At 40.2% G+C, this 27,595-nt stretch overlaps 1 protein-coding gene across 3 annotated transcripts in view; it reads left to right on the forward strand.

The window, feature by feature from the left end:
• prkdc (protein kinase, DNA-activated, catalytic subunit) overlaps positions 1-27,595 on the forward strand; it is a 284,436-nt gene that overhangs the window by 216,912 nt on the left and 39,929 nt on the right. For all 3 annotated transcript variants that reach the window (XM_072255124.1, XM_072255135.1, XM_072255144.1), the window contains 9 exons: positions 2,651-2,839; positions 5,536-5,760; positions 7,782-7,890; positions 13,572-13,683; positions 22,132-22,318; positions 23,537-23,711; positions 24,825-25,015; positions 25,106-25,286; positions 26,103-26,263. In XM_072255124.1, coding sequence (XP_072111225.1) covers positions 2,651-2,839; positions 5,536-5,760; positions 7,782-7,890; positions 13,572-13,683; positions 22,132-22,318; positions 23,537-23,711; positions 24,825-25,015; positions 25,106-25,286; positions 26,103-26,263 — 1,530 coding nt within the window. The remainder of the gene's footprint in view (positions 1-2,650; positions 2,840-5,535; positions 5,761-7,781; positions 7,891-13,571; positions 13,684-22,131; positions 22,319-23,536; positions 23,712-24,824; positions 25,016-25,105; positions 25,287-26,102; positions 26,264-27,595) is intronic.

Below are 27,595 nucleotides of genomic sequence, written 5' to 3' on the forward strand. Positions count from 1 at the left end.
TTGCTGCAGAAACCCCTTTCTGTATGTCTTTATGTCCTGCATACCCAAGTCCAAACCGTGGCTACATCTGTTAAGGAAAGTCATGGTCCTAGTACTGACCACTGTGCAACTCAACTGTCTCCAGTCCGCAAAATAACATGACTCAGTTTCTTGGTTTCTTGTTACCCAATCAATTTCTATCCGTACTGCTATCTGATGGGCTTCAATATTGTTGATGGTCTATTGTGTACCACTTTATCAGAAATCTGTTCACGTCATCTCAACCTCATTGGTCATTCACGTGATCTCACATGTGCCTGTTCCTTTCTGACAATTAAGCAAGTATTCAACTATCCCCCTCCCCCATTAACTATGTGAATAACAGGTGAGACATAATATGCAGAAAGTAAAATAATTTTCAAACTTTAAATAATTCATCCCATCAGCATTCAAAAGAAATGCCCAGAGGGAACCTCATAGGATAGAGGTTTGCACTAGTGTGGTTTGAAAATTGGGTGAGTCACAGGAAACAAAGTGAAAAGTGAAATGTTACATTTCAATAAGAATGGAAAAAGGCAGTGTAAATCAGAGAGTGCCATTTAAAAATAGTACAAAAATAACGTAAACACGAGGAAATCTGCAGATGCTGGAATTTCAAGCAACACACATAAAGGTTGCTGGTGAACGCAGCAGGCCAGGCAGCATCTCTAGGAAGAGGTGCAGTCGACATTTCAGGCCTCTAGGAAGAGGTACAGTCAAGGTTTCGGGCCTCTCAACTGTACCTCTTCCAAAAATAACGTAATAGTTTTGCTTAATGTGAGAGGACAAGTTGAGAAAGTGGTAAAAAAATATCACACTGGGCTTTTCAAGTTGAAGCATGGAGTATAAGCAAGGAAGTTTTGAAGAGCATTTATAAAGCACTAATTTGTTTTTAGCAAATGAGTGTTGGCCTTCTGAAATCAATTCACCCAAGTCCAGGTGACTGCGAATTCATTGCTATAGAACTTGCCGGTTATTGAGATTAAACTACTAGTTTGTAGTTTTGTCCTTTATCTCGATCCTGTTCTGTAAAGAAGGGCAAAACATTTGTAATTGTTCAGCCATCCAACATTAGCCTTGAATCTGTAGATGTTTGGAGGATTATGGTCATTGGTTCTGGAGTAGCCTCACCCACAATGCTCAGCAACCCATTTGCACCATGATATTTATCCCCTTCAGCTGCCTGTTTCATCGACGTTTACCTCAAGCACATCCCAGTTGTGTCTTTTGCTGAAGCTCCAAAAAAAAACCTTCTTCCTTGGTCAAGATCAATGTAAGGAACAACCATGCACGTTATCTCTTTTTCCTTTTCTGATCAGGCTCGGCTCTCTCTTTCCAATCTATTTGATGTCTACATGCCTTTAAAAACAAGCTTTGGATTCCCTTTTTGCTGCCAGGCTTTTCACATGCTTTCTTTTTGCCTCTCATGTTTTTTTTCATTACTCCTCTGAACTTTCTGTAGTTAGTCTGGTTCTCACCTGTGTTAACAACATGACATTTGTCACCTCTTTCTGCTGTATTTTCCACTTTTTTGTCTTTAACCAGAGAGCTCTGAATTTAATTTACCCACCTTTTCTATCATGAGAATGTATCAGTAATGCAGTGGAAACCTCACAGCCTTTAAGATCTCCTGCTGCTCAACTACAACTTTGCCAAACTTTGATTCAATTTTCCAGAGCGAGATCTGTTGTCATGCATTGAAATTGACCATCTTCTAGTTTACGCATACCTTTGATCTTTCATAATGTTCATTCTTATGATAAAATTGTGCTTTAGGGTCATAACTTCAGGGTGAATATGTTTTGTTTCATTGTAGTTATATCCTGTGATAAAGAAGGGTGGGAAAATTAGAACCAGTGTTTCCTGTAAAATGGAATAATAGGAGGTAAGATAAGGATGACAGAAGGGCTCATGACAGGTGCCAGGCTCGAGAACCAGGTTAATTATTGAAAGTTCGGGGGAAGTGAAAAACAAAATAGAAATTTAGAGACTGCATGAGAAAAAGTTGTCAGCAAATATAAATATTTCACTGACATGTAGATGTTTCCTGGATGTTCTCACTTGCTGTTCTTGACCTTGGCTCATGTTGAGCAATGCCATTTCCCTCATTCAGCCAGAAACCTACAGATCCTGAGCAGACTTCAGAAACTGCTGTCTTCATTACCTCTTTTATTATTGCCAATGATATCTATAATTGAAGTGTTCCATCATGTACAAAAACTGTCTTTCTACCTTTGATCTAATTGCACTGCAGATTTGCTTTTCAATAATCTTAGTTGTTAGCAGCCCTTAGAGTACACTCCACTGGTTCTTTAACTACAAACACATAGACTTTGCCATTGGTGCTTCCAAAATATCTACAATACAGCAATATTGTAGACAAAATATCATATCTACAACACAGCCAGTTCTTCTTTCTTCCCCTTTCTTTCCTGAACACCTCATATCTAGAAAATCTGAGAATCTATTTCTACTCTGCTTAGAGCCAGGTCCAAATTGTTCCAGAGTCCCTCATGGTTAATTTCTTGGTTTGCTTACACAGGCCAGCACTAACTAGCAATGGTAGCATTTTGCATTTCAATCTGTGATGTCTTTAAGCTCCCATTACAGAACTGTGAATTTGTTCTTGCAGGCCCTGAATTCAGAAGAATGGACGGATGGGGAACCGACAAGTGCAGAGAAAGACTTCTGGGATATTGCGGCTCTAGAGTGTTACAACCAGTTGACAGAATGGAGACCACTGGAATATTGTTCCATTGTCAATATCAGTGACACAACGCCTGTAGATTTAGAGAAGATATGGACTAATCCTTTCTATCAGGTGTGCAATCAGGTGTTTTCCTTTTATTTATTATGTTAACACTCTTGAATCCAGCAAATAATGTTGAATTAGTTGGCTGTCACTCACCGCTTGAGCTTTACCTTTGTGAAGTTGGGCATGTTTCATTGTCTCCTGATGATTTCACAGGCACCTGTCCCTATCTGCACTTCAAACAGGTATTCAATTAGCCTCCAATTAACTACCACAAATAACAAGTTAAATGTAAATGCAAAAATCAGTATAACTTTTAAGCTTTAATTAATTAATGCTGTCAGCATTTAAAACAATGCCTGGGGGAAGCAGACGGTATAAAAGTGATATAAATATTGGGTGAAATCCAACAGGTTTCTCAGTAATTACAGTCTTACCTTTTTTTAAAAAAATACTTTTGTCAGAAGAATCAGAATCAGGATTATTATCACTGGCATGTGATGTGAAATTTGTTAACTTAGCAGCAGCAGTTCAATGCAATACATAATCTAGCAGAGAAAAATATAATAACGAATAAACAAGTAAATCAGTTACGTATATTGAATAGATTTTAAAAGACGTGCGAAAACAGAAATTCTGTATTTTTTTTAAAAGTAAGGTACTGTCCAAAGATTCAATGTCCATTTAGGAATTGGATGGCAGAGGGGAAGAAGCTGTTCCTGAATCGCTGAGTGTGTGCCTTCAGGCTTCTGTATCTCCTACTTGATGGTAACAGTGAGAAAAGGGCATGCCCTGGGTGCTGGAGGCCCTTAATAATGAACGCTGTCTTTCAGAGACACTGCTCCCTAAAGATGTCCTGGGTACTTTGTAGGCTAGTGCCCAAGATAGAGCTGACTAGATTTACAACCTTCTGCAGCTTCTTTTGGTCCTGTGCAGTAGTCCCTCCATACCAGACAGAGATGTAGCCTGTCAGAATGCTCTCCATGATACAACTATAGAAGTTTTTGAGTGTATTTGTTGACATGTCAAATCTCTTCAAACTCCTAATGAAGTATAGCAGCTGTCCTGCCTTCTTTATAACTACATTGATTGTTGGGACCAGATTAGATCCTCAGAGATCTTGACACCCAGGAACTTGAAGCTGCTCACTCTCTCCACTTCTGCTGCCTCTGTGAGGATTGGTACGTGTTCCTTCGTCTTACCCTAGTCCACAGTCAGCTCTTTCATCTGAAAATACTTAACATTAGAATATTTGTTGTATTCATTTAAGATTTTGCTGAATGGCTTACTGAACCAAAAATCAAAGAATAATAGAGTTATAGCTACAAAATGAGGCAACACTAACCCACATGTTGTCAGTTCTATAATTTCTGGATATCTGCTTTTAAGTGCTGAATGTTTCACTCATGAGTAGAGAGTTTGGAGCAATAGATGGACTATAATGGCCATGTGTTCAGAACAACCTAAATTTTGTTTATATTTTAAAATGCATTCTGCATTGCCTCTATTAATAAAAGTTAGCAAGTATGTTACTGAATAATGTATGTTTTATTCAATCTGGCTGGGCAGCATAAATCAGTCCTTTCCAAAGGTCCATTGGGCCAAATTACTGAATTAGTTGCCAATTGGAATATCACTCAACGTTCAAGCTTGGCTTCATTCTAAAGTTTAACATAATCAGTGGTTTCATGCTGATCTCCAATGTGTCCATTTCTTTCTGCGGAAAAAAGCAGGTATTTAATCAGCCCTTGCTTACCTATCATGGATAAAAAGTTGATTGTAACAAGCAAAAATTAGTAAAACTTTAAGCTCTCATTAATTAGTACTATCAGCATTTACAAAAATGCACAGTGGGAAACAGTGTTGTTAATGCCTAAGTAGTTGTATATTTAACTTTAGAATGTGGCGTCAAGTTTATTAGCTTTTTCCCACCAGATTGCACTTTGGGGACAGATGTATGTGTCAATGTTATGCCAAAATTCCAAATGGTATTTGCTGATTTTATGCTTTAAAGTTGCACTTTGCATTTTATGCCATTAGATGGTGTTGATATATTTTGGGAGCAGATGTATAATTTACTGACGCTAACATAAGTCTTTGAATTTCCCTATCTTATAAGCATTATGGGATAAAGAAGAGTTTTTCCCCTCCATATTGTCAACATTACTTTGAAAATTGCAATTGTTATTGCTGCTTTTTCCACAGTTTTACCGAAGTGTTTCTGAAATGTTGCAATATGCCGAGACGAATGAAGGTTGTTTAAAATTGTGAGATTTTCTTCAGTCTTTGGAAATGCATCACTTGAAGCTGAGTTCTGCTAATGAGCGTTCAAGTTGGCACAGAAAGAGAGCTAAATAAAATCAAAATTGGAAGGAAATATTTGCATACACAGCCTAGATGTTCGCTGAGCTGCTTTATTGTAATTGTGAAGAGAATCTTGAATTACTCACACTGTGGTGTTGATAAAAGGCTGTTAACATAGAAAGTTAAATTTGTTTATCTCTCACTGATGCTACTGAGTATTTCCAGCATTCCATTATAATTTCAGATTCTGCATCTTGAGTATTTTGCATTTTAACCACTTTCATACCTCTGGTGGATTCTCATAGGGCAAAATGAAATGGAGATAACTAGAAAGATTTAAAGTCTCACTTAAAAAAAAAAGTTATTATTCAAAGATATTCAAATATTGTAATTGTAAATGTAATATATGTAAATGTATAAAGCATTCTGAGATCCAATTTACTTTTTTCTCTATTTTTCAGGAGACCTACCTGCCATACATGATGCGTAGTAAAGTAAAATTGTTACAGTTGGGTGAAGCTGACCAATCCTTGCTGACATTTATTGACAATGCAATGAAGGGGAATCAGAGGAGGACCGTTATTGAGACTCACTATAGCCAGGAGCTGAGCCTCCTATATATCCTGCAGGATGATTTTGACCGAGCCAAATACTATGCCAATAATAGTTTGGAAATATTTATGCAGGTTAGTAAGTATTAGATGCATCTATTATGTAATATGATTTTAATCTGGCCTGTTGGGTTTGGATGCATTATTTACTGCATGTGGTTAAAGCCAAATAAGACATCTTGTGTAGCCATCTAGTTAGCTGTATGTTGACCGGATTTCTAATGAACTAAAGTAGATTTTTTTTTTTTGGTGAAAGGAGAGATAACACACAGCCGTATAGCCTTGATGAGCCTGACCACAATGCATTTCTTCCCTTAGTGTTGTCCCTTGGACACAGCTGTTTGTATGACTGTGCTCACTCATGGGTGACTACTTTTGGCTGCGGGGACAGTTGAAGGATAAGTAATGCAAGAGTGATTTTAGTCTGCCTTTATGACAAATTATACAGTGCTGTTAGTTGAGGATCAGATGTATGTGAAGCAGAGAAAATTTAGGTTGACTTAGTGGTGCTAAAGATTTTGAGAGAACTGCACATAGCTTGAAATTGTGGAATTTGGTATACTTGATTTAGTTAACTACAGAAAAAAAAAGTTCCCTAGTTAACTAAGGAAAAAAAGTTCTCCAAAATAAATGTTTATTCTTAAAATTAATTTAATGGGGATTTTTAACCAAAATAAAATTTATTCTTAAAAAATAATTTACCAGAATAAACCATGCAAAATGTCTTTTCATAATGCATGTTCAATTGTATTTCTTAAAACCAGTAGCTCCATTGCCGCTTATAAGGCCCCATGGGGTGGTACACTACTTCAGTACTTGAGGGGCTTCCTCACCCAACATGATCCTTCTCCCCACCTCCATCCAGTAGTGGAAGAACCCTATACTGTGGTCCTTCCCCACCGGGTCCTTGCAGTGGCTTCATCAAGCTTCAGTGCGTCCCTCAGCACGTACTCCTGCAGCTTGGAAAGTGCCAGTCGGCAGCATTCATCCATGGACATCTCGAAGTGCTGGCAGATCAAAGGGTAGCATTCACAGGGTTGAAGATTTTCCAGCACATATTGTGTGTCCCTGGGAAAAGCCTGTCGATCAGAGAGCCCTCTGTCATGCAGCTGCTCAGGGTGAACCATGACACAAGTTCCTGCATCTTTTTCCACACCCTCTTTGCAAACCACAGTCCCGCAAAGAGGTGAGCAGCCGTCTCATCCCAACTACAGTCCTCTTGGGAGCAGAGCATGGTTTAGAGCGATGTTCTGGTCATGCATGAAGGCCCTGCCTGGGAGGGACCCTCTCATTGCCAGCTTATTGGTGAGATCTGGTGATGAGGCATTCTGCCAGAGGGTCTGGACTGTCTGCTCAGGGAACTATCGTCCATCTACAGTACAAACAGTATGTCATCAGCCACACCTCTCCGCAGCCCCTCAGCATTCTTCATCACCCCATACACTGCCGCCTTACATTTACACTCCACACCTCAGACCTACACTGACACGGTCACTGTCCTAAGGTGTTCTCATGTGTCCTGCTACCTAGCTCCTCTTGCTAAAAGTCATTTTGTCACCTTATCATTTCCTGTCAGAATCACTTTATGTACAGATATTCCTGCATTGTGTTTTATAGGACTGCATTTATTGTTTTTTTCTCTTTTCTTGTGTTCTTCATGCTTATTGTGTTTTTTATATGTTACATAACATCCAGAGTAACAGTCATTCTGTTCTCTTTGACACATGTACTGAAGAATGACAATAAACAGCCAGGCTGCTTTTGGAGTATTATAAGCAATTTTGGGCCCTTATCTAGGAAAGGATTTGCAGGCATTGGAGTGGGTCTAGGGGAGTTTCAAAAGAATGAAAGGATTAATCTGAAAGGAGCATTTGATGGCTCTGGGCCTGTACTCACTGGAGTTTAGAAGAATGAGGGGTGGTGGGGTGGGGTAAAATCTCATTGAAACATCAAATGTTTAAAGTTACCATTGCTCATCTTTGTAACTGCTGAATCAGCAGTCAGATTTTTGGTTACCCATTTAGAGAATAACACATTTTTGACTTACTTCATTATATATATTGAGCAAAATGTCTTTAATGTTTTGTTTTTGTTAGAATTACTCCAGTATTGATGCCTTGCTGCATAAAAGTCGACTCACCAAGTTGCAGTCTCTTCAAGCCCTGACAGAGCTTCAGGATTTTCTTCAATTCATCACTGAAGGATGTAAGAATATACTCACTGCCAAATTAATGACTGTAGGCTGATGTGTTGCAGTGGTAGCTTTCTTATAGCACCAGAGACCCAAACCCAATCCTGACCATGGCTGCTGTCTATGTAAAGTTTGCACATTTTCCCTGTGACCGTGTGGGGTTCTTTTCAGGTATTCTGCTTCCTCCCACATTCCAAGGATGGTTAGTTGGTCACTGTAACTTTCCCCAAGTGTGTAGTTGAGTGGTAGAATCCAGAGGGAATTGAATCAGAATCGGGTTTAATTTCACTGGCACATGTTGTGAAATATGTTGTTTTGTGGCAGCAGTACATTGTAATACATAATAAAAAAAACCTATAAATTACCGTAAAATGTAGGAGCAAAATTAGGCCACTTCTGCCATTCTGCCATTAAAATTCTGCCATTCTGCCATTTAAATGATCCTGAAAATCGATGGACACTGGACAGCCGACTCAAGTCGTGTGTGCAGGCCCTGTTTAAGAAAATGGAAGCAGGGAAGGCATGCCACTCTACAGGTACGACTGAAGCTCAGAGGCCTTAGGTCCCCGCTCCTGACTATCGTGTTATCCTGTGATGTGACCTCACTGAAACTCAGAGGCCTTAGGTCCCCGCTCCTGACTATCGTGTTATCCTGTGATGTGACCGCACTGAAACCTATCGAATGGTGAAAGGCCTTGATCGAGTGGATGAGGAGAGCATACTTCCTACGGTGGTAGAGTCTAAGACCAGAGGATGCAGCCTCAGAATAGAGGGGCGTCCTTTTAGAATGGAGACAAGGAGGAATTTCTTTAGCCAGAGAGCGGCGAATATGGAGTTCATTGCCACAGGCAGCTGTGGAAGCCCAGGTCTGTATGTATATTTAAGGCAGATGTTGATAGATTCTTGATTGGTCAGGGCATGAAAGGATAAGGGGAGAAAGCAGAAGATTGTGGCTAAGAGGAAAAATGGATCAGCCATGATGATACGCCGCAGCAGACTCGATGGGCCAAATGGCCTAATTCTGCTTCTGTGTCTTATGGTCTTAAAACGATGTTGCTTCCTGAAATACACATGGCTGTGACTGTAGATTTCAGCTGTAGTAGTTCCAAACGGGAATATTTGATGATTCCCATCACCGCTTATCAGCACCATCTTAAAAATTGATGAGAATGTGAGGGGAAAAAAGAATCAGAATCAGGTTTAATATTACCAGCATTTGTCATGAAACTTGTTAACTGTATCAGCAGTACAATGCAATACATGATGATGTAGTAAGCTGAATTAGTCATTATATATGTATATCAAACAGTTAAAATAAATAGTGCAAAAACAAAAATTTTTTTAAAAAGTAGTGAGGTAGTAATGCGAGTGGATTGGGAAGATCAGGTCGGCACTGGATCTGAAGAGAGAGAATTTGTAGAATATCTGCGAGATGGCTTTTTAGAACAGTTTGTTGTTGAGCCCACTAGGGGATCGGCTGTACTGGATTGGGTATTGTGTAATGAACCAGAGGTGATTAGAGAGATTGAGGTGAAGGAACCCTTAGGAGACAGTGATCATAATATGATTGAGTTCACTGTGAAATTTGAAAAAGAGAAGCCGAAATCTGATGTGTCGGTATTTCAGTGGACTAAAGGAAATTATAGTGGCATGAGAGGGGAACTGGCCAAAGTTAACTGGAAAGGGACACTGGCAGGAAGGACGACAGAGCAGCAGTGGCTGGAGTTTATGCGAGAAGTGAGGAAGGTGCAAGACAGGTACATTCCAAAAAAGAACAAATTTTCGAATGGAAAAAGGATGCAACCGTGGCTGACAAGAGAAGTCAAAGCCAGAGTTAAAGCAAAGGAGAGGGCTTACAAGGAAGCAAAAATTAGTGGGGAGACAGAGGATTGGGAAGTTTTTAAAAGCTTGCAAAAGGAAACTAAGAATATTAAGAGGGAAAAGATTAACTATGAAAGGAAGCTAGCAAATAATATCAAAGAGGATACTAGAAGTTTTTTCAAGTATATAAAAAGACAGGTGAGAGTAGATATAGGACTGATAAAAAATGATGCTGGAGAAATTGTAACGGGAAATAAGGAGATGGCGGAGGAACTGAATGAGTATTTTGCATGTCTTCACTGAGGAAGACATCAGCAGTATACCGGACACTCAGGGGTGGCAGGGAAGAGATGTGTGCACAGTCACAATTATGATGGAGAAAGTACTCAGGAAGCTGAATAGTCTAAAGGTAGATAAATCTCCCGGACCAGATGGAATGCACCCTCATTTTCTGAAGGAAGTAGCTGTGGGGATTGCGGAGGCATTGGCAATGATCTTTCAAAAGTCGGTAGATTCCAGCATGGTTCCGGAGGACTGGAAGATTGCAAATGTCACTCTGCTATTTAAGAAGGGGGCAAGGAAGCAAAAAGGAAATTATAGACCTGTTAGCCTGACATCGGTGGTTGGTAAGTTGTTGGAGTCGATTGTCAAGGATGAGGTTACAGAATACCTGGAGGCATATGACAAGATAAGCAGAACTCAGCATGAATTCCTTAAAGGAAAATCCTGTCTGACAAACCTATTACAATTTTTTGAGAAAATTACAAGTAGGCTAGACAAGGGAGATGCAGTGGATTTTGTATATTTGGATTTTCAGAAGGCCTTTGACAAGGTACCACACATGAGGCTACTTAACAAGATAAGAGCCCATGGAATTACGGGAAAGTTACATACATGGATAGAGTATTGGCTAATTGGCAGGAAACAGAGTTTCTATTCTGGAATCCTATTCTGGTTGGCTGCCGGTTACCAGTGGTGTTCCACGGGGGTCCGTGTTGGGGCTGCTTCTTTTTACATTGTACATCAACGATTTGGATTATGGAATAGATGGCTTTGTGGCTAAGTTTGCTGATGATACGAAGGTAGGTGGAGGGGCCGGTAGTGCTGAGGAAACAGAGAGTCTGCAGAGAGACTTGGATAGATTGGGAGAATGGGCAGAGAAGTGGCAAATGAAATACAATGTTGGAAAGTGTATGGTTATGCACTTTGACAGAAGAAATAAACGGGCAGACTATCATTTAAATGGGGAGAGAATTCAAAGTTCGGAGATGCAACAGGACTTGGGAGTCCTCGTACAGGATACCCTTAAGGTTAACCTCCAGGTTGAGTTGGTGGTGAAGAAGGCGAATGCAATGTTGGCATTCATTTCTAGGGGAATAGAGTATCGGAGCAGGGATGTGATGTTGCGGGTTTCCTTATTTAAGAAAGGATGTGCTGACGTTGGTGAGGGTACAGAGAAGATTCAGTAGAATGATTCCAGGAATGAGAGGGTTAACATATGAGGAACGTTTGTCTGCTCTTGGACTGTATTCCTTGGAATTTAGAAGAATGAGGGGAGACCTCATAGAAACATTTCGAATGTTGAAAGGCATGGAAAGAGTGGATATGGCAAAGTTGTTTCTCATGATGGGGGAGTCTCGTACGAGAGGGCATGACTTAAGGATTGAAGGGCGCCCATTCGGAACAGAGATGCGAAGAAATTTTTTTAGTCAGAGGGTGGTGAACCTATAGAATTTGTTGCCATGGGCAGCAGTGGAGGTCAAGTCATTGGGTGTATTTAAGGCAGAGATTGATAGGTATCTGAGTAGCCAGGGCATCAAAGGTTATGGTGAGAAGGCGGGGGAGTGGGACTAAATGGGAGAATGGATCAGTTCATGATAAAATGGCAAAGCAGACTCGATGGGCCAAATGGCCAACTTCTGCTCCTTTGTCTTATGGTCTTATGGTAGTGTTCATTGGTTTAATGTCCATTTAGAAATGAGACGGCAAAGGGGAAGAAGCTGTCCCTGAATTGTTGAATGTGTGCCTTTAGACTTCTGTGCCTCCTTCCTGATGGTAGCAGTGAGAAAAGGGCATATCCTGGTTGGTGGGGGTCCTTAATGATAGATTCTAGCTTTCTGAGGCACTGGTCCTTGAAGATCACCTGGATACTATTAAAGCTGGTGCCTTTGACGGAGCTGGCTAATTTTACAATTCTCTGCAGCTTACTTCAGTCCTGTGCAGTAGCCCCCGACACCCCCGCCCCCATACTAGACAGTGATGTAGCCAGTCAGAATGCTGTCTATGGTACCTTTGTGGAAGTTTTCAAGTGTTTTAGGTGACAGATTAAATCTCCCGATGAAATATAGTCACTACTTTGCCTTCTTTATAGCTGCATCAGTATGTTAGGATTATGTCTGGAAGTATGGGATTAATGGTGGATTGGTGTAAATGGGTTATTGATGGTCATCACAGACTTGGTTGGCTGATGGGCCTGTTTCTGTGCTGTATTTCTGTGACTCTTTTGGCCTTTTTAAAAAATTCTTTTATCTCAACCTGCAAGGCAACTTGAATTATATTGAACTGTATCATCACACCCTGGTCAAACTAAAAATAAATTATTCATGGAGCCTCTACCCCTTTAAGAATAAACCAAGGTCTTGTGACCAACATACCACAAATATTTATGTCTTATCTCATAGCAGGATGAATAATGGCAGACATTTATGTCAGAGATTGCCTTTTAATCTGGATCAGATAACCTTGAGATTAGTTTGGAATGTTATTACCAATGATCAGTCTTGTGGCCTTGGAAAACAAAGTGTTTTCCCTTTGCTTTGCCTGTGTTTGCTATGAATAGAGGAATTATGTAGACTTTTTCTGTGTAATTGGGGAAATCTGAGCATCTAGTGTAATACACTTCAAAAAACTTAAAGAAACACTTCACTAAAAGTAGAGATTACACTCAATATGACTGAACTACTCGAAAGCATCCCAAAACTTTATGGACACTTTCAATGAAAAATATTACTGATAAATAACTAGCAATAAGAAGGGAGACTGATGAAGATGTTAAAATCATAAGTTCATTTCTAGGATTACTCTTTATCCATCTTCTGTCAACAAGAGAGTTTCATAATTCTGATGCCTCTCTTGACCTCCTCCATAGTATGTTGTTTGACGTGGTTGCTTGGGGCAGCTGTACTTCCGCTCAGCTAAGGTGATCTGCCAGTCTCAAGTCGTTTCTGTCGTTAAAAACCCAGTAGTAAGCCTTTAGCCTACCTATTACCTGCTGAAATACTCTTCTCTCCTTTTCATGCCTAACTGACATTCCTCATTCCTTTCTACACCTCTGGTAATGGTGCCTTTACATTCCCTGCAAGCTAAGGTATAAAATAGTGAAGGAAGTCCTGTTCCAAACCCTTATGCATGTAGTAAGCTTGGAGAGAAGATACAGGAGCATCAGGACTAGGGCTGCCAAACTGGGTAACAGCTCCTTTCTTCAGGCTGTGAGGCAAATGGATACTCTGTCAGCACTGAGATCTCATCACTAGGACAGCGAGCTGTTTACTGCTCAGTGTTTACCTCTCCTGCACACTATATGCACTTTAAATTATATTTAATTAACTTATTTGTGGTAATACTTTGTTTTATGTGCTGTGCGTCATAGAGGTTTTGTGGGTGCCCTGTGGTCTGGAGTAATGTGTTGCTTTTGGTTGTATACATGTACGACAAACTTGAATTTGAACCTTAGCAAGCATCTGAACTTTGACCAGCTATTAACTTTGGTGTTCAGGGATATCATGTTAATCTATTTCATTAGTTATACCTTAATGTTTCCATCCAGTTTATGAGTCCATTTTTATGGAATAAGCGTTACATTTTTTTTTTGCAGACAATTTAACCTCTGAAAAACCTCTCCGAAAGTTGATAAGGACTTGGACAGGTCGATACCCGGAGCCAAAGATGGATCCCATGAGCGTCTGGGATGACATAATCACTAATCGGTATCGTATTGGAACAGTTATTTCCATTTTATCAGCAATAAGTGATCATAGCAATTCCTGTGAAATAGATGTTAAACAATGTAACACACATCAAAGTTGCTGGTGAACTCAGCAGGCCAGGCAGCATCTCTAGGAAGAGGTACAGTCGACATTTCAGGCCGAGACCCTTCATCAGGACTAATTTTATATACTGTGGCTAAACTGATGTGTGAAGTAAATTGAAAAATGTTCAAGGAGGTGAGAAGGCATTGGCACATCATCCACACATTAAAAATCATACATTTCTGGTATGTTGCTCACCTGACTACCAGCCGGCAAGCTTGAGAATGATTCAGTTAACTGGCATTAAACATTTAACAAAATAATTAAGTAAGGAGAGAGAAGAAAATGGAAGAATATGCTGACAGGGCGGGGTAAGATGGATTGATATTAATCTGTTGAGCAAATTGCCTTGTTACTATGCTGAAAATTTTGTTTTTGCTGAACTTAAAAGGTTACTGGACTACAATAGTCTCGATATTTTTCATCACCTAAATGGATTTAAAAGGAAAATTACAGGGTTATTCTATGTTATGTTTTGCATATGTGATCACTCCTTGCAGTAAATTATTTTCTCCTCAGCTTTTACTGTGAACCTTTAATGTCCCAGTTACAGTTATCCCTGTATTCTATGGCGTTATCTTCCAAAACAACCATTCAATAAAGAACATAATGCTGTTCCTTTCTTACCAATGAATCTGCATTGGAAACAAGATTGGTGGCCTGGTTCTCTCAAAAGACAGCAATGTCAGCTACCTTGAATGAAGTAAAATTTGGCCTCCTTAATATCAGCTGCCACTTCTTCTGTGTTCTCTTGTTAGTGCTACCATTACTATACGCTGGAGCTCACCATGAGGTCCAAGGCACTCATCCTATCATGGTGACCTTCCACAACTAGTACTTAATCTGGTTAGTACAATTTTGTATCACCGCTTTGATGAAAACCATTTCAGAAGTCCCACCCCTGTCCTATCAGATAAAGCACAAACAGACGCAGAACTTAAACGAAAAACTGCAGATGCTACAAATACTGCGCGGGTCAGGTAGCACCCGTGCAGCAAGAAACAGAGTCTGAATTTCTCTCTCTCTCTTGATGCTGTGGGAGCATGGTGGCGGAGCAAGGGTTAATCACAGTTTGTGGATTGTGGACTCTGATTCACTCTTATGATGTGTTCTTTCTGGTCACTCCTTTTTTTTTGTTGCTAGTTTAGGCGATTTTGAATGGGGTGGCTTGCAGATAATGAACACTGAGCTGAACTGAAATATGCCTTTTGATTTTGTGTTTTATATTTGATGTTTTTGCTCTTTTTTTATTGCCATTTGTGCATGGGTGGGGGAGAGGGTTGATGTTTTTTTTCTTTGAACAGGTTCCATGGTTCTTTGTTTCTTGGCATTCTGTGGGAAAGACAAATAAATCTCAGAGTTGCGTAGTGCATACATACTTTGATAATAAATGTACTTTGAATCTTTGAAATGTTAGGGAACTGGTATGCTTGAAGTTGAAGGGAAGAGGATGAAGTGGCAGAGTAAAAGAAATATCAGTAATGGGATGAAATTACAAGGAAAATGGGTGACACAGTTTTGGAGCTCATTGAGAAAGGGTGATGAATGTTTACAAAAGGTAGCTAACCTGTCTAGAGAAGGTGTTCAGAGAGGGCAAACACAAGAGAGGAAATTGTACTGGAACTGTGAAATACAGATTGTGCCTGTTGCTGGAAATCTGAAGCAGGAGAGGATGCTCAAGCCGAACAGGTTAGGCCATATCCATAGAGAGGAAAACAAGTGGTATACAAGGTTGATAAATTAAATCAGAATTGGCCATTTCTGACACAAAACAGAAAGGTGTTGGGATAAGTGTTGAATTTTGAGGGCTATAGTGTTACTAGTTAGAAGTTGAAATGTTATTCCTAAAGTTTAGACTACATTGCTGGAAGAGAATCAGAATCATAATCAGGTTTATTATAATTGACATCTGTAGTGAAATTTCACAGTAAGTGCACTACATAAAATATACTATAAATTACAATAAGGAATACTGTGTGTGTATGTGTATATGTATGTATGTATGTGTGTGTATATATATATATGTGTGTGTGTGTATATAAATAGTAGCGATATAGTAGTCATGGGTTCATTGCCTATTTAGAAATCTGATGGCAGAGGGAAAGAGGCTCTTCCTAAAACATTGAGTGTGTATCTTTAGGCTTCTAAACCTCCTCTCTGATGGTCATCATGAGAAGGGGGCATGGCCTGGGTGGTGGGCAAAGAGGGAATGGGGTAGAGAATTAAAGCGACAGATTAAGGGTTACCCCTGCAGACTGAATGGACATGATCTCCAAAGTGGTAAACTGATTAGGTTTCTCTAATGTATTAGAAAGGATATTGTGAGCAACCAGTGCAATTCACTAAGTTGGAAGTAGTACAGGTGAATCACATGTTTACCTGGATGCAGTTTGAAGTCCCTGGATGATGGAAAGCTGTAAGGTAAAACAGCCTGGTGTCACATCTTGTACGATTGCATGGTAAAATGCAATGAGAAAGGGCCACACGAGATTCTGCAGATGCTGGAAATTTTGAGCAACGCATACGAAGTGCTGGAGAAATGCAGTAAGTCAGGCAGCATCTATGGATGGAAATAAAAATTTGACATTTTGGGCCGAGACTCTTCAACAAGACTGGAAAAGAAGCGGGCAGAAGCCAGAATAGGAAGATGGGGGAAGGAGTACAAGCTGCAGCTGAGACTAGGTCGGGGGGAGATAGGTGGATGGGTGGAGGGGCCAGGGATGATGCAGTAAGCTGGGAGAGGATAGATGGAAGAAGTAAAAGGCTGAAAAATAGGGAGTCTAATGGGAGAGAATAGTTGACCATGGAATAAAGGAGGTGGGAACCAGAGGAAAGTGATGGGTAGATCGTGAGGGAAAGGGATAAGAAGAAAAGGGTGAGAGGGTAACCAGAATAGGGAATGGAAGAAGAGAGGGTTGGGGGAGAACAGGAGTAATTACCAGAGATTAGAGAAATTACAATATATCCATGCTATCAGATTGGAGGATACTTAGATCAGGAGCAGAATCAGAATCGGGTTTATTATCACCGGCATACAATATGGTGTGAAATTTGTTAACTTTGCGGCAGCAGTACATGATAACATAGGTGGTGGGGGTCCTTAATGATGGATGCCGCCTTGTTGAGGCACTGCTTCTTGAAGGTGTCGTGGAGGTTATGAAGGCTAGTGCCCATGGTGGATCTGACTGATTTTACAAATCTCTGCAGCTCACTCCGATCCTGTGCAGTAGCCCCTCCATACCAGATGGTGATGGAATATGAGATGTTGCTTCTCCAACCTGAAGGCTTCATTGTGATGGTAAAGGAGGCCCTGGACAGATATGTCAGAAGGGAAATAGGAAGTCCATAAGACCATAAGGCATACAGGCAGAATTAGGCCACTTGACCCATTAAGTCTGCCCCACTATTCCTTTTTTTTTTAATTTTATTTTTATTTGGATAAGGAATTCACAAATATCATGTACTTTTTTCACACATATAACCTTTTCCATTTTTTTATATGTATAAAACTATAATTAGCGAGATGATATAAAAGGAAATTAGACACTTAAATAGATAATTATGTACTGTGGTAATTCTAATCTATTAGGCTAAGTAATGGTATTAGTTGTTAAGAAAAATGGTAATTATAGTTTCCATATAACTCTTCTGGACCATTTCCACTGGTCCAAAATGTTGTATATAAGCCTATGTAACAACCATTGTAGGTGTTTATATCCTAATTTGTTCATGCTTGCTCCTGCCCGCAGACATAATTATCCAATCCCTATGTACTTATTTACTTAATTTTTTCATTTTTTATCCCTTTCCCAAATCTTTCCCTTTACTTGTGTTAATTCTCTATTTTCCAAAAGAAAACAAGAAAAAAAGACATTTAGACTAGGGGTGCTTACGTTAGCAATATTACTGTGTTGATGAGAAGAGCAGTATAAATCATTAGGAGAGTCATCTAAAGTCTGCTCGCATTGGGGTTATATATTCAATCCATTTATTCCAGATTTGATAAAATTTTTCTTTTTGAATTCTCAGGGAGTAAGTCAACTTTTCCATTTTAAATATTTCCAAGATAATTTCGTGCCAATCTTCTAATGTAGGTGGTATTGGATTTAGCCACTTTCTAGTGATTGATTTCTTACTTGCCGCTAAGAGGGCCTGCAGCAACTTTATATCTTCCTTCTGTTCAAGAAACAATACATGCCCCAAATAGAGCGTCTCAAAGTTCAGAGGTATCTGGGAACTAAGTACCTTAACTAATGTTCTATGAATACCTTCCCAATATAGACTTAATTTAGGGCAATCCCAGAAAATATGAAAATGATTTGCCTCCTTGGAGCCGCACCTTCTCCAACACGTCACGTTTGTATCTTTATATTTTTCCTGATATGGGGTCTTGAAGTACCTTATAATGTTTTTCCAACAATGTTCTCTCCAAGTCAAAGAATTAGTCGGGGACCATTGAAAGCTGCAGATTTTCCCCCAAGCCTCCTCTGAAAGTACCAACCCCACTTCTTTCTCCCACTTCTCTTTAATATACAGTGTATTTACATTTTTAGCATGGGAGAGTGCATTATATAATCGAGAAACTGATTTACTAGGTATTGAACTGCAAGCCGAATTCAGAATCTTGAAAAATTCTAATTCTACTGTTGATAGGTCTGTATATCTACAACTCTGGTTAACATAGTTTCGTACTTGAAGGTACCTAAAAAAGTCATTATGTTCTAGGCCATGTTTGTCCTGCAGGATTTGGAAACTTTGTAATACTCTTTTATCTATAAATGAGAGGTAGGTTGTAAGACCTTTCTTTATCCATAGCTCAAATCTTTTATCTCCTCTGTTGGGAAGGAATTCGGTATCATATGCACACCATCTAAAGAGTTTTAACATGTTATTAATTCCACATGAATTAACCACCTTCTGCCATACTTTTAATGTAAGATTTATCCAACTGTTTTTAAATTTTTCCAACTGGGCCATCAATCCTTTGTCAGCTATTGAGGCCTGTAGAGGAAAACTGTCAACTAATCCAAATTCTATTTCCTTCCATCTAGCCTTATATTCCCTATTACACCAATATAACAGAGGGATTATCTGTGAGGCATAAAAATAATTTCTCAGGCAAGGAAGAACCATACCTCCTCCTTCCTTCCCTAACTGTAAGGTGTTATATCGAATTCTAGGTTTCTGCCCCACTATTCCAACATGACTGATTTATTAGCTCTCTCAACATTCTTTTGCTCTGTCCCTATAACCAATGATGCCCTGACTAACCAAGAAGCTATCAACCTCCGCTTTAAATGTACTCAATGACTTGCCCTCCACAGCCGTCCGTGGTAATGATTTCCACAGATTCACCACCCTTTGGCTACAGAAATTCCTCTCTGTTCTAAATGGACCTTCATCTAGTCTGAGGCTACATCCTAGACACACCTACTCCATTCTTTCTAGGCCTTTCAATATTTAGTAGTTTTCAATGAGATGCCCCCTTATTCTTCTAAACTCCAAGCAAGTAAAGGCCTAGAACCATCAAACGCTCTTCATAGTTTAACCTTTCATTCCTGGAATCGTTCTCGTGAGCCTCCTCTAGGACCTCACCAATCTTAGCTAAGGGGCTCAAAGCTGCTCACAATACTCCAAGTGTGGTCTGACCAATGCATTATAAAACCTCAGCATTATATCCTTGAACTTATATTCCAGTCCTCTCAAAATGAATGTTGACATTGTAAACACGAGGAAATCTGCAGATGCTGGAATTTCAAGCAACACACATAAAAGTTGCTGGTGAACGCAGCAGGTCAGGCGGCATCTATAGGAAGAGGTGCAGTCGAAGTTTCAGGCCAAGACCCTTCGTCAGGACTAACTGAAAGAAGAGCTAGTAAGAGATTTGAAAGTGGGAGGGGGAGGGGGAGGGGGAGATCCAAAATGATAGGAGAAGACAGGAGGGGGAGGGATGGAGCCAAGAGCTGGACAGTTGATTGGCAAAGGGGATATGAGAGGATCATGGGACAGGAGGCCTAGGGAGAAAGAAAAGGGGGAGGGAACCCAGAGGATGGGCAAGGGGTATAGTGTGGGGGACAGAGGGAGAAAGAGGAGAGAGAGCAAAAGAATGTGTGTATATTGTTACGTACCCCGTAACTGGGTTGCCAAACCGGCAGAAATGGACCACTCAGTTGGAGTCTGGATTACTGGAACTAAGAAAGTTTTATTAAAGAAATAAGCAACACAGTACTCTAATCCAAAAGGATAATAAATGCAACAGTTCAGCAATGATAAACACACATGTACACAGACTAGGATAATAGGATCAATCAAGCTCTATCCTCGTCTAGGGGTAAATGACCAGTTTCAAAGTGACGCAAAGTTCAGTTCAATTGAGTTCAGTTCAGTTCACAGTAATCACTGCCGTGCCGGTGGACCGGGGGGGGGAGGAGAGAGAGGGCGAAAGCGAATGAATATTCAAAACAGCTTCCAAACAGACCTTCGATATTCCTCGCAGTCAGCTTTCGGGCGAGCCCTTTGTAATGTCTTCTGAGGTCACCGACTGTGGCCCCTCCGTTTCAGATACGATCGTTCCTCTGCAGTGAACCTGGCACCCAGGCAAGGGCGGACACACACCAGGTTCCCGCCGATCGTACCTTTCCACCCTGTGCGTCTATGGCTTGGTCCCGCGACCAGCCCTCCAAAAACTCCCACCGACTTGTGGGAGGTGCACCGCTTCCAGGGTCTCGTTACCTGGTAGTGTCGTGTGCGTCCTGCCTTAGCGAACCTGTCCCTTTTTATCCCCCTGCTGGGGTATCGCCTGTCCATCACACTTCAAACAGTTCAGGGTTCAAAAAGGAGCCGATCTTGACAGCTCTCAGACCGTGTCTCCTTCCGTTAAACTCTCCCGTCTCTTCATTAACATTTCCAAATGCTGCTCTATTGTCTTCCTTGTCTCTCTTTCTCCTGAAGACAGGTGGCAGATCAACTGTTGATCCCACTGGTGCCAGCACAGGACAGTTAACATCTTAATCTATGGGTACTCTTTGTAACCCTCTTTCATCACAATATAAATAAATAACGGATGGGGTTATATAACACTGACTTCTCAAACTTCCGCTAATGCCCCACCTCCCCCTCGTACCCCATCCGTTATTTAGTTCATCCATCATCCCGTTACCCCCACTACTTCCTCTCCAGCATTATTTGCAAGCGGTCCAATATCCACTCACATGTCTTTTTTTGGTCTTTAGAGGTCTGAAAAGCTTTTGTTATCCTCTTTGATATCATTGGCTAGCTTACCTTCATATTTCGTCTTTTCTCTCCTTATGGTTATTTTAGTTGCCCTCAGTTGATTTTACACTAATTTTCGCTATTTTGTATGTGCTCTATTTTACTTTTATACTGTCTTCTTCTATTACTCATCCTCTGTTTAGAATACTCCTTCATCTTTGGGATGTATCTATCTTACACCTTCCAAATTGCCCCCTTAAACTCAAGCCATTACTGTTCTGCCATCATCTCTGTTAGAGCCCTGATGAGTTGAATTGAAATGGGTGGCTACTTGGAGATCCTTCCTTTTGTATTGGACACAGCAAAGGCACTTGATGCAGTGGTCTTCTAATCTGCATTGGGTCTCAGCAGGACCACAAGACATGACTCTGGCAAACTCAATACAAACTTATCGCTTAGTACAGGATCACAGATTCAAAGTCAGGAGAAGTCCTTCAGCCCCGTGAGCCACAGTAATCCCATTTTATTCTGCTGCATTCTTATCAATTCTTTCCCCCACCCCACCCCCCAAATCCATTTCTCCCACTAACGTACACAATAGAGGAAATTTATCAGTGGCCAAGTAGCTTACCAACCAGTACATCTTTGAGATTTATGAGGAAACCCGCATGGTAACTGGGAGAATGTGAAAACTTCACACAGACAGCCTCAGTGAGGACTGAATATGCATCACTGAATCTGTAAGACATCAGATCAACCAGCTTCCAACGTGCCCATAGAGTCAGGAAGAGTATATGGTGATGAGGGTTTACCAATCTAGGTCAGGTGGCATCCAGGACCCGAATAGCATTAGCGTTATTGAACAAGTGTGGCCAATCTGGGGACCTGATAGAAAGACTTCAGAAAGTTAAACAATTGCAAATAAACTGTTGTAGCCTTCTCAGAATCAGCCTGACCAGACAAATAAAACCTGACCTCAGCCAAGCCCCATGAGTGGACCACCTCTCACTCAAAGTTGATCTGATCTGAATTGGCATTCTTGACATTGCCAGGGGTGGTAACAAATATCCACTAGCATGACTTCACCTTTTATTTTGTGCCATAAATGATCATTTTATATGGTTCATGTTCCAGCTGTTTCTTCCTTGACAAGATTAAGGAGCGGTTGTCATTTCCTCAAGCTGATGACAGTATGGAGGTAGATGACGAAGGAGCTGGTGTTCAGATGGAAGTGGACGGAGAAGAGGAAGATATTAACATGGCCATTAGAGACTGTAAATTTAACATGAAGTTAAAAATGTTAGAAAGTGCAAGCAAACAGGTATGCAGCTAACTGTTTCCATTATCTGTTGATTAAACTCAGTACACGTACAATCAGTAATTGATGAATATGTGTGGATAATCTTGACAGCAGTGTCATTAAAGTGTCAGTGTCAATTGTTCAGATGACACAGAAGTGATGAGAACATTGGATGAGTATATGCTACAATTCCAGTTTCTAACTGGCAGTCATTGTTCCTATTGCTGTGGGGAGTGCCAAGCATTGTTTCTCGTGGTCAAATAATCAGCTCAACCTCACAGTGGAAGGTTAACTGTGAATAGTGATCACTTGGGGAATGTTCCAGTGGCAACAGTGATCGGTTTACATGCGGAAAAGAAATAAAGTAACAAAAACTACTTGTCTGATGCAAAAGATTGGAAGTTGCTAAATTACAAGTATTTTATTTATATTTTTATGTCCGATTTGTATTTTTATGGTTGAAATGCATTGCGATTAAATATTTAAAATTGTAACTGATTATTACATTGGCGAATTGGTTTATCACAGTGAAGAACTTTCTTTCATGCCATCTATACATATTATTTCACTTTAACGGTGCCTTGATGTAGAACAAGAGAAAGCAATAGTAGAATGGAGAATAAAGTTATACTGTTACGAAGAAAGTGTAGTGCAGGCAGACAATAAGATGAAAGGCATAACAAGGTAGATTATGACGTCAAAAATCCATCTTATTGTGTGAGGGGACTATTCAGTGGTCTTATAACAGTGGAATAGAAGCTGTCCTTGAACCTGGTGTAAGCTGATACCAGCCTTTTTTATCGTCTGCCTGATGTGAGGGGGAACAGGAGAGAATGTTCAAGGTGGGTGAGCTCTTTGATTATGTTGGTGGATTAACTGAAGCAGCAATGTGTAGCCAAAAGTCCATGTATAGTAAGGCCCTTCAGCCCACAATATTGTGCCAACCCCTTGACCTACTTCAAAATTAATGAACCCTTCCCTCCCACATCACCCTGTCTTCATCCATGTGACTATCGAAGAGTCTCTGATTCATCTGTTTCTACCACCACCCCTGGCAGCAATTTCCATGCACCCACCGCTCTCTGTGGGAAAAAAAAAACCTTGCCTCAGACATCTCTCCTAGACTTCCCTCCAAACCTTTCCCACCATGACAACTCTTTACCATCATGAAACTATTACATTTTCAGTCTGCTATGACTTTTGTTATGGAAAAAAACTTGTCTAATTTCTATATTTCAGAACAACTTCTCAGTGTCAACAAAACTACTAAAAGAACTGTTAAAGGAGTCCTACGCCAGAGATGACTGGAGAGTAAAATGGATCCATGGTTACAGCCGATACAGACACAGGCACAGCCTGAATTTGGGGAGAGCCGAGCAGATTAAAACAGTGATGAAGAATATCCCTTTGTTGGGTAATGAACAACAGGCCCCTCTAGGTGCCACGGCAACTGAAATGCCAGTCTATGAAAACTCTGATGCCTTCCTCAATAGACACATTTGACATAAAAATATCATCTCTTTCAGCTGACATGCATAAATTTGTTTATTGGTTTGTAGTATCACTTTGACTTCACCAAGTCCCAGGAAGATTTAGAAGTAGAGTAATACAATTAAAGAATGGTTTATCGACTGCCATCAAATTGAAACAACAAATTACTTGTTCATAAGCAAAAGAGGAAATTGAAAAAGTGGTTATTGTTTAAAAAAAGAGGAAAGAGTAAACTGAGTCATTGCAGGCCAGTTAACTTGGGGACTGGGAGTGAGAAATTATTGGAGTCAATTCCAAGGGACAGTATGTCATTTAGAAAGTCACTGATTAGCCTTAAGGAGTCACCATGGTCAGGTCTGATTATCTCTTCTGAGGGGGCGAGCAAGGTGGGTTGTTTGATGTAGTTTGATTTCAGCATGGTCTTTTATAGAGGTTGTAGAGAAAATTCAAAGTCCAAACGATCCAAGAGAGTGCAGCATATTGTATCCAAAGTTGGCTCAGTAGCAGGAAGCCCTTTCACCCAGCTCATTTGCAATCAAGCTTTTCACCCTGCACTCCAACTTTAAGCTATTTGACCGTACCCCCCGCCCTCCACCACCACCTACTTTGCCAAAGCTCAAACAGCTACAAACTGCATTTCACAAGGGAAGATATCCTGGAGAAAAATGCTGAGCATTCACATAGATTTAATCTTAGTACTTTGGTTTTGGTTGGTATGCAGATAATGAGCTTGACTGGCCTCCTGTGCCATAACCTTTCATGATTCACAAGCTCTCAGTAAAGGCATTGTAAGTCTCACGGTAATGGCACAATGCAGACACTGTATAGGTCTTCCTGTAATGGCACATTGCATGCACTTTGTAACACCTAGTTTAACGCTGTATTCAACTTGTTCGCCGTCTTTAATAATTTTTGAACTTTGATGTATATTGTTACAAGTAGCTGATGCATTGGGTACTCAGTCACTTCTGAAGCAAGTTAAGGTCATTGTAACATTTAGTCAGGACATGAGAATCTAAACATCTTCTTGTTACAGTTGAAACTAAGGTGGAATATCTAAATACACACCGGGATGTTCTCAGAGATCAGAACACTTTGCTTGGTACAACCTACCACATTATGGCTAATGCTCTGGCTAAAGATCCATCATGTTTTCAGCACATTGGAGAGGATCAGCTGAGAGAAGTGGTAAAGCTTTCTGAATCCACCAGTGATGATGTAGCACAGGTAGGAAATCATCCCTAACTCTAGCGACAGGATGTGCAAATGCTTTTATTGATTGAAGCTCATCTGGAAATGTGACTTGTTTTGCTTCAGATTACAATTGGATTGTACAGAAAGGCTTATAGATACCTCCAAGATTCTGTTAAAAAGACTGAAGAACAGTTGCAGTCTCTTTCTGAAGAGTATGTTGCCACAGCAGGAGTAATTGAGGCCTACATGAATTTGGCAACTTTCTGTGACAAGTGTCTACGTGAAGAAGAAGAAAGTGAAAACAGTAAGCCTACAAGAAAGTTTGTAATAACTTAATTCTCTTTCTACAGATGCACTTCTGTGTGCTGACAATGAGTAGTCAGTACAATGCAGACCTTGTTTGGCACCATGGTGACTAAGGTTCTCAGATTTTTATCTACCTATTTCTTGTCAATTGAGTACGCTGACCTTTAATCTTGCCATCATTAACAATCATGTGTTTGGCTGCCAAGACTCTAAACTTTGGAAAACTCTTCCTAAAATACACCATTATCTGGAGTGGTTTCTCAGTTACTCGATCCACCACCTTTAAGTTGCTCCTTAAACCATATTTGTCATATTCTATAATATTTTCCAAATGGCTTAGTACTCAATTCTGATTGATGGCACAAGTGTCTTAATGCAACAAAGAAGTAATATAAATACAACTTGCTGTTGAGACCACTGTATGTCCAAATTCCGTTTTTTGCTGCCAACTTCTATCAATAAAATTATTTAACTTCTTTTATGATTGAAATGTTTTGGTGCTTTTATCTCATCAGATTCTTCTTTTCTCCTGCTTAGTTAGATATTCTGTTTAGTCATTTATCAACAGAAGTATGACCTGATGATCCTTGTCCTTGTGATGACAAGTACCCAGTTTTCTGACTCTAAAACGCTACATCCACTTTTCAGAGAACCCTGCTCTTCTAACCCTTAAGAAATACGCTGTTAAGTTACTGGGAATTGAAGTGTAAATACGATTATCCATTTTGTTTATTCTAGACTTCACGCCTTCACAGTTATTCTGCAATGCTGATGCTTCCATTTTTTCATAAGATTTCAATAAATTATTTCACAGTTATGAATTTCCCTGAGCTGCAGACATTCCCAGAATGTGTGGTGGAGAATATGTTAAAAGCGCTGAAATATAACTCACAGGAAGCTCGGTTAAGATTCCCGAGGTTGCTACAGATTGTAGAATTATATCCAACCGAAACACAGGACCTTATGGCAAGAGAGGTACGTCCTTTGGCTGATTGACTGCTGGTTTAGAGACATAGTTGGGACTGCGAGTTTTACAAACTTTGTGCTATTTTTTATTTACATTATCTTCCCAGGCTTACAGAGTAAACCTGTCCTTCAAATATCATTGTGGTTTATTGAATGAATGTGATTAATCAATGACTGGATTTCAGGCTCTCCAGCAAAATGGGATGGACCCAGAAGGAGTATTACAGTTAACAACTTCGTTAAGAAAGTGATTTCCAAAACTGGTCATTGAAGAAGCAATAGCTTTAGTTTTTTGGTTAACTTCAAATCTAATCTTCCTTGAAAGTAAGTCTTAGAAACATAGAAAACCTACAGCGCAATACAGGCCCTTCAGCCCACAATGCTGTGCCGAACATGTACTTACTTTAGAAATTACCTCGGGTACACATAGCCCTCTATTTTTCTAGGCTCCATATACCTATCCAGGAGTCTCTTAGAAGACCCTATCTTACCCTCCTCCACCACTGTCGCCGGCAGCCCATTCCACGCATTCACCACTCTCTGCGTAAAAAAAACTTACCCCTGACATCTCCTCTGTGCCTGCTTCCAAGCACGTTAAAACTGTGCCCTCTCGTGTTAACCATTTCAGCCTGGGAAAAAAACCTGTCTATCCATATGATCAATGCCTCTCGTCATCTTATACACCTCTGTCAGGTCACCTCTCATCCCCTTTGCTGCAAGGAGAAAAGGCCAAGTTCACTCAACTTTTTCTCATAAGGCATGCTTGCCAATCCAGGCAACAATCTCCTCTGCACCCTTTCAAAAGTTTCCACATCCTTCCTGTAGTGAGGCGACTCGAACTGAGCACAGTACTCCAAGTGGGGTCTGACCAGGGTACTATATAGCTGTAATGTTACCTCTCGGTTCTTGAACTCAGTCCCTTGGTTGATGAAGGCTAATACACTGTATGCCTTCTTAAGTCTTGTATCTGTTTAACTACAATTTAACAGAAGGTGTACTTTATGGTTAGTTTTGCTGCTTTGTAAATGTTAGAATTAAATGCTTTTTGTTTCACTCGATCACACTCTTCCTGATCAATTCTGCCCCATCTGCTTTCTGGTGTGCATCCACAAAAAGCGATCTTGACTGCGCAACACAATTTTTCTTCCGTCTTTGCTTCGCTCCCTCACTTGAGTCATCTATTTTTATTTTTAATTATACAAACTAGGTGGGGTTTGTAGAGGAATTTAAAAAGATTTTACTTTTTTTTTCAAACCATTATTTATAATTTGATACAAAACCAAAAAAATACGTTTGAAGGAAAATTAAAATTTTGCATTGTTTAGGTAGAGGTGGGGATGT

Source organism: Mobula birostris, chromosome 1 (genome assembly GCF_030028105.1).
Source record: "Mobula birostris isolate sMobBir1 chromosome 1, sMobBir1.hap1, whole genome shotgun sequence".
Taxonomy (NCBI): Eukaryota; Metazoa; Chordata; class Chondrichthyes; order Myliobatiformes; family Myliobatidae; genus Mobula; species Mobula birostris.